A 12,828-nucleotide genomic window follows, 5' to 3' on the forward strand; every position below is an offset into this window, starting at 1 on the left:
AATTATTTCCTTGTTCAGTATTCTGGTGTCTTAGATTTACTACTGATGAGCATTTTAAGCACACGTGGTTCACCTTTGGTGGGGAGTGTGATATAGCTTCAGTTTTTTGAAGGCAAGATAATACAGCCCCCCAGCATGGCAGCAGATCTGACCACCTCTAATTTTGATCTTACCAAAGATACTTCAGAATTACAGAATTTCTTTTTCAAGAGTGAGACAGTGTAATCTGCAGAGGTTTCTTTAGGCCTGTCATTGTAATATGTAACTGCCATTCTCATACATTAGAAGCCTGTAAGTCTTGTCCAAAAGAACATGTATTTCCACTTTTCCCTAACTGATGCTGCTGTTCTTACTGAGATATTCTTACTTTCTGGTCAGACTGTTCTTCTAAAGCTGCAAGAATAGAATAATGCAATTAATATTGCATTTAATCCTTGATGGGACAAAATTATAGGTGAACCCTGTTGCTGCTAGTAGGGAATTCCTACTCTAAAAGTCTGACAAGTTTTGTCAGATTGGTCTCTGGCATAATCAGCTATAGTATTTCCTCTGCAGAGATGTAAATTGTGAAGCCGAGAGCACTCCCTTCTGTAAATTTTAAGTTGGCATTCTGAAAAAGAAACCACTGCCAAAACTGAGTATAAAATATATTCAAAGAACAATTTAAATATGGCTTATGAAGACTTAAATTAGTAAAGCAGCATCTTTCTTCCTTTGCTACACGGGTTGCAGTCTAGCTATTTCAAAGGGAACAAGGATATCTCCGTAGAAATCCTGACTTAGTGGTGATTTAACACTATATTTCAAGTCTTCCCTGCTACTGTAATTGTGCTCATGCTTACCTTTCCCTTAGCAACATGAATAAGTGAATAGAGACTGTTGGTTAGGCCTCACAATATTCTTCTGAGGAAATTAAACAGTTTTTACATGAATGAACAACTGTGAGATGACCTGGGGAAGGCCACCACATCAGGATGGTGAAAAATTCCTACTTCTGTCAGTTGTCTCTGTCTGGCAGGGTACTGCAGTGTCCACAGAGAAACAACAGCTCATACTTGACAGAGTGGCATAGATGCATAAATGGAATCTGCTTTTCATGAAAACAGATTTTTTTCTTTGGCAGGTTCCTAGAGATAGAAGAGTTTCTTTGTGATCATGTATCAGTGTCCTGTGATAATAATTAATGATGTTTAAATATTAATGGACAATGGATTTGAAAGGAAGGAGTGGAAGAGTGTCACTGATATGAATAACCCATCAGGGAACATATAGGCTGTGAAGAAAAGCTTGGGTTTATGCTACTTCTGAATGGAACACTTGACACTTAAATGAAGTTTAACCTTTTATCGTACTTTCTAAATGAGAAGTTTTGTGTCAGCTGCTGCAAGTGTAGCAGGGAATTGGAGCAGTGGAGTGACAGAAGGGACTGAAAATGCCTGTTTGAACTTGCCAGGATGATTTCTGTCCTGCTAGTGCGGTGGTGATGTGGTCAAGAAAAAAAATAAGCTGAAACCTTGGGGTTGAGAGCTGGGACACAGACACAAGACTTAAGCTTCTACCCTTCTGTTGTTTCAGGACTAACACGGTCCTTCTCATCGATTCCGAAGGATGGGTTACTTTCACAGAGCGCAACATGATCAGTGTGGAAGACAACCAGTGGAAAACAAGCACTTATGAATTCAAGCTGTACACTTAACTTTCCATTGGAATAGTCTGTAATAACAGCAATGAGAGAACAAGCCATTAAGCTCTAGTAAATATTTTGTGCCAGCCTCCAGAAGCTAAAAATAGCAAGGAAATTAAAGGTTTAAATAAACTGGTAGCATACCCTATCAGGGTTCACAAATCCTTTGGATGAAACTGAAAGAAACTGTTTTGACATTAAGTAGCAACTTGCAATCAGAAATAAATGTTTCAGTATCACTTCGCCTCCAGGGCAAGGCCATGTCTGCCCACGATGGCATCACTGCTTTTTGTGAGTGTTCTCAGTTCTGGTTTTTAGGAGGTTTTAACCAGATTCTTAAACATCTTTTCAGTTCTGAGGAGGAGAAACATTTGCTGCCTTTATGGTTCTACCTGAAGGTTTTATCAAACGGTTACCTTTAAGATTGTGTAACTTACACCAGTGTGTGTTAAATGAATGTATTTTATCTTTATAGCATTAAATGCTTTAGTAACAAAGTTTTCAGCAGTGCCATGGTGCAGTGTTGTGCCTGGGGAGGGCAGAGCATGGGATGTTCTTTCCATTTATTTTCCTAGATAGTAGAGCAATAGAGGTTTGGTTTTTTTTTTTTTTTTAATAAAACCTGATTGAGAGTAGATAGGAAATTTAGTTCCGTCTGATCAGTTTTGATGAAAGACTTGTGGAAGCAGACTTGCTTATCTCTGAGTGGAATAAAATCATTTGTATTGTGCCATCTTATTTCCTGATAGTCTAATTAGCAATATCAGTTTTCTTATCTTCTTCCCCAGCAGACAGGTAAGTAATTCAGCAAACAGAAGCCAAATATGAAGTTTACATATCTCAGCTGTTTTGTACACGTGCAGTTTTGGCTTCATGTCATTATTGGATAATATGTTAAAGCCTGGAGTGATTGCTCATAGATTTTTAGTAAAAATAGCTATTTGTTGTAAGGTGACATTATTGTGGTCTTCTATCACTGAAAAAGTTGGGTATTAAGATGCACTTCATATGTTCTGACATCTGTGAATTAAAAAACTATTTAAATGCATGCTTTTCTTTTTCAATTATTCAGTACCAGTGTAGGTGGTAGAAGATTCCAGCTAATACCAAGATATTTTAAAGCCTGAAGTTATTTTGCTGCCATTGGTATTCTGTTATGACTTATTTCGAATGCTGAATGTAAAGTTAGTAATGCATGACTGCAGGTTTTTTTTCTCTATATATGCTGAACCTATTCTTTTTACAAGCCTCTGATTAATTATTACAAAGTACCAAGATTTCTACCACCCCTCACAAAGATGTGCAACTATTCTTCTGTAACCAAGCTCAGATGTGTCTGTAATGGAGGCAGCACTAAATTAGACTTGTCATTGAGGTGGAGTACTGTGAGAGGCCATTCCCAGATTTCTAATTGCCAAGAGATGCTAAAACAGCATTTAGTCAATTATTTCCTTTGTAGTTGCATATTTAAATAGTTTCTAGATACCAGGACTCCTTGCATGGTTAGCCATAGGTTGTTGGTTCAGTGCTATATAAATGACTTTTTGACCACCTTGATTGCAAGATGATCCATATAGTCTTCTTGGGTTGTACATGGTTACAAACTTGGAGCTTTCCACCCTGTCTTTCTGAGATGTAGGAAGAAGTGCTTACCCCTCTTATATTTTTTTATGACTGTTTAAACCATATATTAAGATGAATAAAAGCTATTGTAACTTTTAGATGCAGAGAAATAGCCATAGCTGTCTTCAATTTGAATTTGACAAATGCATATTTAAAACCAAAACTCTGCTTCAATGGCTTGCTGTTACTGGGAGTTTGCATGGCAAACTTCTTTATACCTTAGGAAAAAAAATCACCAGAGTGTATTTGAACAAGACATTCTCTTTGAAGACATTATCTAAATGCAAGCATACTGTTTGCATGCCATTTCATGATAAGAGCATTTGTAAGCCTTAATTTTTACAGTAGTCTTGTAATAATAAAAGATTATTATCTTTTTACACATAGGTAAAAGAAAAGCAAGTCTGTTTAGATATAAAACCAAATGATGATAACGTATTTTGCTTTGCTTAAATAAAAATTCTAAATTTGGGATTTGCATTTTCTAACAATTAAAATAAAGAACCAAAGCCTCTGATGTTACTTTGTGTTATGTCAGAATAGTTAATAAAGTGAGGTGTGGTTTTACCTTTTGAAGCTTATGAGAGTTTTGTCATTGGCTTCAGTGGAAACAGGAACGGGACTGTAGTGCAGGTAGCAGCAAATGGTCATATCGAATATCCGTGAAGTGCATAATTTACTGTGTTGAAATTATAGTTGCAATAAATCCAGTGGAAAAAGTAAACTGTAGCTAAAGTATTGTATTTTTATAGAATTATTTTTTTAAGAGTAAAGGGGTAAATATCAGGTTTAAAGAATATGAAGGAAAAAAGTGTAACTAGGGAATGATTGCATGGCATTTTTACTAAGTTTGCTTATCTGTAACATCTTTTATGTGTTATATATTTGCAAGATTTTTGTTTCTTGTCTTTCTGTCAAAATGGTGGTGGAAGAAATTAAAATATCTGTAAAAACTCAGTTATATTTTTTCCTTTAAATTATTTCATAATTGTTGTTTATATCTGTGTTCATAACTAGAATCTGACCTAAGTGTATCTGGTGAACAGTCAGTCACCATTAATCAGCTGTGCATTTTTGCACATAGGTTTATGTAACTTTGTGTGATAAGATGAAGTAAAATCTTTCATGAGGTATTAGCAATGAAAGAGATTTAAGTGCATTTCTGGTACTTATTTAAGAGTGCTTGGGGGGGTGTGTGTGGGATTTGTGTTTTGGGATGTGCCAGTTGTTGGGTTTTTTTAATTGCATGCTGTTGCATACTTATTCAGGTAAGAAATTGAAAGGTGTTTCTTTAAAGCTAGTAGTCCCGGTTTGGGGCATTTTGCTTTGTTTTTCAGGTCAGGGAAGGGATTGTATTGACTGGAATGCTTCCAGACCAAGTGTCATAGGAATCAACTCCATAATCAGCTCTCCAACTTCTGACAACCAAAGTGCCCATCACTTCTCTCACAAAAGCCATTAGCTGTTACTAACCCCAGCTGGATATTCCAAGCACAGCAAGATCAGGTAGAAATCTTGAAGGTTCTCAAATACTTAGTGTCTGAAACCAGTGTCTGGAGCATCCCTCTTGGAATCTGCCTTCTCCTTTGCAGACTGGAGTGGATCCTTCAAATCTTAATACCAGAATATGCCAAGCAAGTCCTTAAAGGAAGAGGGACTGGCATATTCTTGTCTGTAAAATGGTAGAGCTGTCTTGGAGGTAGTTCTAGCTTTACAAGGAGTGACCTTTTCAAACTGACAGTCACTTTGAGAAGACAAGCAACTGGTATTGTAATTGTTAAGGTGGCAACCCAGATGAAATCTAGGCTTGAAATAATTGCAGCAGAGATAAAGTACAGATAATAGGAAGGGAAGAGCAAACCCAGTGCTTCCTTAGTGAAAAGCCTGAGCCTCACAAAATGCTACTGAAGGGCAAGAATCCAGGTTCACTGTAGAAGAAGCCTGGATCCTGCGCAGGCCTGAGAGTCACATTACACTAAGCTGAGGCTGTCTTGATTCTGTGCCACACCTGGACCCTAGTGGAGATGTAATTGTCTTGTCTCCCTGTTAACAGCAGCTTTAATAAATATACTCTTAGCAGACCAGAGAATGAGTTAAGCCTTTGGAGGTCCTCAGTGTGTTTGAAGCTTAACTGATATTTATTGTTACACATCGAATATACCAAAATAAATATTAAGACAAACTACTGCTAAGACCTGCACAATTTCCATAATATCATGAGGAAGTAAGTAATTTCAGAATTAAGTGATGAAATTCCAAGCAGTAATAAGGAAATAATTAAATCATCTTACATTTCAAATTTAGCTTGAACTTAAATAATGCATGTTTATGGCTTAGCAAACATCTCTATTTATATGGAATGCTAGCTACTAGGAATTAGTTTTATATCATTCAGATTCATGTAATAGAACATTGCTAATGTTCTTCATCTGATTAATTTTCTGCAGAGAAGTCTTGCTGATAGCTTCTGAGGATTTAGGAAATGGTCTTAACTTGGTGAAAATCTGTATTGTAATCAGCTGGGAAGGCAATAGAATAAACTGAGAATTGCATAACCCGTCAGTATTGCTTATGCTCTGAAATATAAGTTAAGGTGAACAGAGTGAAGAAAATGTTGAATACATAAAATGCATAAAATAACTATCTCTGGAACATCCTGTATCAAGAATTTAGGAACTGAGAGAAAAAAGCAGTATCAGGTTGAAATACTGAAATTTACCGTATCTTTTAAACCGGAAGACACAAGGGCTGCATTTAGGATCATAGATGAGGGGGGAAAAATAATAATTAATGTAAACTTTTATACAAAATGGAGTAGGCAAGAATTAAAATCCAAGTCATACACAACATGAATGAGGAAAAAGTAATTGCTGATTCACATGAATTTTTTATCTTTGTACTAGAAAGATAGATGGAGAGAAACATACAGACTGAAACCAGACCAGAAGTCAGAGACATGGAGAAGGCCATATTTAATTTAGCAGAGAACAGATATAATGAAGAAAATCTGTTACTTTGAAAGATGTTCTGAAGATTATCTAATAGAAACTTGGATGGAAAAGGTTATTTTGCAAGGAGACAAAGATGGACAGTGGAGCTTTAAGATGCCCAAGCTACCAAAGGAATAGCTACAGGCACTCTGAGACCTTTATTCTAAACATGAAGGTTTGTGTGGCCTGATTAAGCTACTGTTTTATATAGGTAAAATAATAATAGACCTACCTAAACTTCTTAGATCTACATATATGAAATATGTATTTACTAACTTGGTGGGGAATTTGGAATCATCACCAGAATGGAATATCTGTTCTAATATAACTTGCATTCAACCATTCCAGAATGGTCCCTCTACATACAGAGTTCTGTAAGGTATGTCTAGACAGTGTATATTTTTAAAAGTGGTTGGAAAGTAAATGTAAAATAAACAGCAAGTAGGACTGCAGAGTCAAATACTTGATAATGACTTCATGGGAGGTATTAGGTTTAACAGGTGAGTAAACCAAAATAACCTCCATATTCTGAATATCTTTCTAGAACATTCAGCATGTGTTTTATTTCCATCTAATTCTGTGATTTATCTTATTTTGTCTCTTTCTCAGCTCGAATGATTACATTACTTATTAAAACTGTAGTACGTACATTATTAAGTATTTGTCTCAACAGGCAAAACCTTGATTTTTTTCTTAAAATGTTAGAAAACCCACATGAAGTCTATCCGTCTCCTGAAGGGTCTGAGCAGAAAGCAGCATGCATTGGTGTAATCTGATCATAAAATAAATAACAAAACACCAAACCCAAAACCGTAACAGCAACAGATGAAAAAGCTGCTACAGAAGCTAGGACTGTTACACAGGTATGGGACTTGAGTTCTTTTAGATTATTTTTGGATAGCATAGAAGCAGTTATGAAAATAATTTATATAGAATAACTTTATGAGAATGAGTATGAAATGTAATGATGCTGCTATATGCTTGGTCTCTGCAATTATGATTACGTAATACAAACTTAAAGAATTTAAACAAATGTGTAAGATGGCCTTTACATGAGCACTTGGAAGGATATTTAGTCTTCATTTAATTTGCTCTGAATTAATGGGACTTCAGCACATTCTTAATCATTATATGCTTAAATATGCTTAGTAAAATGTTCTGGAATTGAGCTGGTTTTATGAAGCTTTACTTTACAAGCTTGTTCTTTTTGTGGCCTCTGAGAACACTGCTGTCTACTCGAGCAGTGGGGTGCCTTACAAGCTTGCCCCTGGTGCCAGAGGTAGGGTTTTCATTAGATACTTCATCTGGCATGCCAGCCCCCATAGGTAAAGAGCCAGCCTTGGTCAGTGACCTACCAGATTATATAAACACATTGATTGCTTCTGCTCGGAGGAGGAAGCCACGCTGCTTTTCAGACATTAATTAAAATAGATTAAATAATAAACTGGAGAATATGTGGAGCCAGCAGTGTCTCTTCTTGTGGTACAGCATTATAATTAGTATTCAATAATTGAGGCTTTTGCCTCTCATTAAAAGAATGTGCTCTTCCAAGAAAAAGGTGAATGGTGAAAAAGGTGAAGGTTTCTTCCAAGAAAAGGTGAAAGCTTTCCAAGAAAAGGTGTATTTTCTCTTGCTGTACTAGGTCTGCTGTGAATAGCTACTGGAAATAACCAGAGAGTCAAGCAAGGTCTTACTGAGCTGCGTTTATCTGCCTTATGTCTGTCATGTCTCACTTGAATGGCTGGCATTTACAGAGGGGTCTACATTAATACCTTAGTTTGATCAGTAGTGCCCTTACACGATTTTTCTGATAGTCCCTATTTACTGTGCTTTGGCTTATGTTTCAAGGCAACCTCAGATCACAGGGACTAGACTGTTTGCAAAGGAGAAGGACTGATAGATGCACTTCAGGAATGTGCTAAGAGGTACTCCAAGGTTTAGCCTGAAGCAAAACTCCAAAATGCACATAGCATGGAGATTAAATATTTGGCACCCATTGTTTGTGGCCTAAATCTGCTTAAGTTGGTTTGCTTTATTTATAGATGTAGCATGAGATAAATGTGTTAGATCAGTATCCTTGCAGTATGGCAGTTGCAAATTTTTTTGGTTTCTTTAGCAATATATTGTGCCAGTCAAGTCTGAGTACTCTCTTGGTGTAATATGTAGGTGTTTAGACTGGCAAAGCAATCCCAGAATGGCAGTTACATAAAAAACAGCCATACCAGCACAACTGGGCTTTCAGAAGCATAACTTACTTTGCCTCTGTTGGGGAAAACAAAGGTACTGACATTTATGGCTTTGCTCATATAAGTGCAACTACACCTGGATTTTTGGCAGCCAAAGATTATGCTCCTGATTCATGTCTGCGTGCCACTAGCAGTAAATATAGCAGACCAAGCTAAGGAATTGGAGCAACGGTTTCTTAGCTGTAGCTCACAGAAGCCTTACGGAACAACAAAGTACACTTTGTTATCACAGGTTTGAATTTAAAACATCATGATGTATAATGACTCGGGAGAGAAATTGTCACTGGCTGGAGAACTTTAGGAAAAGCCAGAATGTCTATAGTAGTATTAGTTATTGGACTGCTGCTATAGTTCTGGAAAGGTAACTGAGATTGACTTGCAGAGATGGTTTAATAACTGAACAGTAGTAGCATGTGGTAGAGGGGTGTGATGTGAAAGCAGGCCACAAGGCTGACTCAGATTATTTTTTACTTTTATCTTTACAAAGAGCAGATACATACTATCTAGTCTAGAAAAGTACTCTGAACTATTTGAATTTAAGGGCCCATAGAAAGCCAAGTATGAAGACTGGTATTCTGTCCCACATAAACGTTAATTTTTTCTCTAATATTCCCATAGGTAAATTGAGTGTATTTAAGAGTTTGGGAGTTTCAGCCCTAGGAACAGATTTGCTCCATGTATCAAGAGCAAGCAAGGGCAGCCTCGGTCACTGTACAACAAACAGATCAACCCAGGTCCACCTGCCAATGGCAGAGAATGTTAATTATGAGTGACTTGTGCAGCCTGATTTCCAATGCGAAGCTCATCTCATTACTTAAAAACCAGCTTCTTACCAGCATCTTACTGTTAGGGTGCTGAGGCACTGGAATGGGTTGCCCAGGGAAGTTGTGAATGCTCCATCCCTGGCAGTGTTCAAGGCCAGGTTGGACAGAGCCTTGGGTGGAATGGTTTAGTGTGAGGTGTCCCTGCCCATGGCAGGGGGGTTGGAACTAGAGGATCTTGAGGTCCTTTCCAACCCTAACTATTCTATGATTCTATGATTTTTTTTTTACATCCAAATTTGGAATATCTTAAATAAATAAATACGGTACTTTTTATTCAACCTCTTGGTCACCAGATCCCATTTTAAGTAATATTGACTTCAGAAAAACGCTAACAGCAATCTGAAGCTTTAGAGAAGTAACCAAGTGGCTGAAGTTTCTCCAACCAAAACCAGGAGTTAGCTGTACTTCTGTAGACAACACAGTTCAGTTTGCCTTAAATCTGCATGGATCCCAAGTGTGAGATTAGTAATTGTGCAGTACCACTGAGCCAAAGGATGTGTCTACTTTGATTATCTTCTGTAGCAATCAGCTGCGTCTTGACATCAGAGGACCGATGTGAGCTTGCTCATAGGGGTCCTTCTGACATCTCTCCATGGCTGTCAGGTGGTGACTGACCCAGGTTCGGTTGAGCAGTGCAGATTTCAGCAAAAAGTGAGATGCAAAAGCACAATGTGAGTAAATACCAGCTTACCAGCACCACAAAAAAAGTTAAAAGTTGCAAACCAACTTATTTTACTAGGTAAGTCATGTGAGCTGAGCAAAATTTGCCTTGCAGTAGCTTTCACGGTCAGAACAGTGCAGTATGTGCAGCAGCTACTGAGGTTGTAACTAAGAATATGAAGACTATGGCTCCACCTAATTTCCATTCAGATGAATGCAGCCTGGTAACTTTATTGGGAAGCTTGTAGTTGTTTTCCTTACAGGCTTCTTTTCTGTAGTTTGTGTCCAGCAATAGTTTCTGTCCAGCCTTCCTATATCTTGTATGTGAAAATCCCCTTGTCTTTAGGAATTCTTTTAATTGTAATGGTAGGTCAGGATACTATTGTGAATCCTGACTGTGCTCTGCAGCTGAACCTGCACCCTTCTAATTCAAAAGGCTGGACAAAAGGCAAGATATTTGTGCATGTTTGACAAGTCCTTTGTCAGACATCCCCGTGATGAAAATTTCCAGGTGAATTTGCAACTTGTCAGACACAGCAGATCTGATTTAATTCTCCAGAGGTCACAAAGGCTTTCTGGGTTAAGAATTTAACCAGGATTTTAATGTTGTTTTGATGAAACCATTATTTTGCTATGGGATTGTCATCCTTTTGTTTATAAAATTGAGAAGTTTATCTGCTGGTAATATGAATGTCTCAAAGAATCAGCTCTTGTATCATTGCTTTAAGTCATAGTGTTATGATTCTCTGAGAGCAGATGCACAGTAGAAGAACTAGCCTGCTGGTTACTTTTTTCATTTTCGAAGCACTGCAGGCATTTAGATTCTTTCAATTCAATGCAATAATCTGTTTGTGCCTCTTGTGCTCTGAACTCATGCTGTTTATGTGCATACAAAAACATTAACCTATTTTCTGAAGTGTGCAAGCCTCTCAGTGCATTACTTCAGTTACAGTCACATAAGTTGGATGCAAATGAGTCATGATACTTGCAGTTCCATATACTCTTTGAAAGGGACAATCTTCTCCTGTCACACTTAGCGATTTATGAGGTGACGTGATAGAGCTCCACAGCTCCTTTACAGAGAATGCCAACAGCAACTCCAGTTCTGTACTTAATCATGAGACTTTTTTCCTCAGCTGTGAAGGTCGAAGCGTGATGTAAATGGGTGTTTTGAAAGCTCTGGGTATTTATTGAAATGTGTTCCCAAGTGGTTTGAACATTAATAAGAGCAGTCATACTTTAAAAACCACTCTAAAATAATGGCTTGAGTGTAGAAGCCTGTTATGAGGAATTAGGAGTTAGAAACTGCTTTGGGTTTGAGGGCAGCTTGCAAAGATTTAAACCAGTTTCAATAATTTTATCACTGTGTTGATACAGTACCATGACGTTATGGCCACATAAATTATCACCCTATCATTAGATCTGTTGGTCCAGTCAAAGATGAAAGGCCTAACGGAGGTCTTCCAACTGTTGTTTTATAATATTACTATTCTCTTTCATAACAGTGTTTGGGGACCTCAAGGGCATGAGTGAAATGTTAGAAGCAGATTCCCATGTCCTGAAATTGCATGTGGAGGTAAACAAAAATATTTATCATAGTTAAATGCTATTACACTGTTGGTGATTAAACCAACATAATGACAGTATTTTGAGTCTGGTGTTCATTTCAGATCAGTTATGATACTGAAGGGCAGAAGAGGCAACACTGCAATTGAAGTGTAGCTATAAAAGCTAATGTAGTTCTCTATTGGGGGGGAGCAAATTATATATCAGAGCAAATCAGAACAGCAAATGTTTATTAACCCTTTAGAAGTAAGTGTACATAGGATTTTTTTTAGGACTTTATGTAGTTATTTAGGAGTTGTGTCTAAACACCACAATCAGATTTGAGGTTTACTCTGTGCGCTGCTTGGGCCTTAAGCCATGAAAGATGAATCGGCCTACTTAGTTTTATCCTGTTTAAGTAAATCGGTTTTGAAGGGGTTGTGCTGCCTGAAGCTGTACAGCAGCGTTCAGAGGAGAAAGTGGCTTTTGTTTCTTTTTCCTTTTTAGCTGGCTAGCACAGGGGCTAAAAGCCTTGAGCCATCCTTCCATCATCCCTGATAAAGGGCAATTACCTTCCTACAGCCCTTGCTTCTGCTGTACTTTTTAATTTAAAATGAGAGCGGCTGAATTGAAAGGACCAAACGCATTGACGATCGGCTGTCCCATACATTATCACAACCCAGGCCCGCCCTCGGCTTCTCCTCCTCGCCATGCCGCCCACCTTCAGCGCGCTGCACCCCGGTGCAAGGAAGGGCCGAGCTCGGAGTTCGGGCACCGCCTCCGGCACCAGCGGCTCTGCCTCAGGCGCGCTGCACCCGGGGGCAAAGAGCCCCGGTGCGGTTATGAGGGAGGCCGCGCCGCACAGGCCCAGCGGGGAATGGGCCGTTCGCCTCAGCCCCTGTCCGGCCCCTCAGCAGCCGGCTTCAACGGCCTCCTTCGGCACCGCTCCTCGCCGCCGGGGATTCCTGCCCTCGGCTGAGCTGCCCCGGGGACGGGGCCGCGCCCGCCTCGGGGATTCCGCGGGCCGCAGACAAAGGAGCCCACCCTGCGCCGAGCCCAGCCTCCCCACCACCGCCGCCCGCGCCCTCCCGCCGCTAAATCCCGCCCTGCCCTCGCTCATTGGTCTTCCACTGTGAGGGCGTACGCCTTCCGCGTTCCTATTGGCAGAGCTGATTGACATGACAGGGAGTTCACCAATGGCTGCCGGGATTTCAAATTCGTGACGGAAGAGACTGGGATCGCAATTGGCTTGGCGA

At 39.0% G+C, this 12,828-nt stretch overlaps 1 protein-coding gene across 4 annotated transcripts in view; it reads left to right on the forward strand.

Annotated features, from left to right (window-relative positions):
• TANGO2 (transport and golgi organization 2 homolog) overlaps positions 1-4,264 on the forward strand; it is a 35,943-nt gene extending 31,679 nt beyond the window's left edge. For all 4 annotated transcript variants that reach the window (XM_065692234.1, XM_065692231.1, XM_065692232.1 and 1 more), the window contains one exon: positions 1,576-4,264. In XM_065692234.1, coding sequence (XP_065548306.1) covers positions 1,576-1,696 — 121 coding nt within the window. In that variant the 3' untranslated portion in view covers positions 1,697-4,264. The remainder of the gene's footprint in view (positions 1-1,575) is intronic.
• The last annotated feature ends 8,564 nt before the right edge of the window (positions 4,265-12,828 follow it).

The sequence above is a fragment of the Lathamus discolor genome, chromosome 12 (assembly GCF_037157495.1).
Source record: "Lathamus discolor isolate bLatDis1 chromosome 12, bLatDis1.hap1, whole genome shotgun sequence".
Classification (NCBI taxonomy): Eukaryota; Metazoa; Chordata; class Aves; order Psittaciformes; family Psittacidae; genus Lathamus; species Lathamus discolor.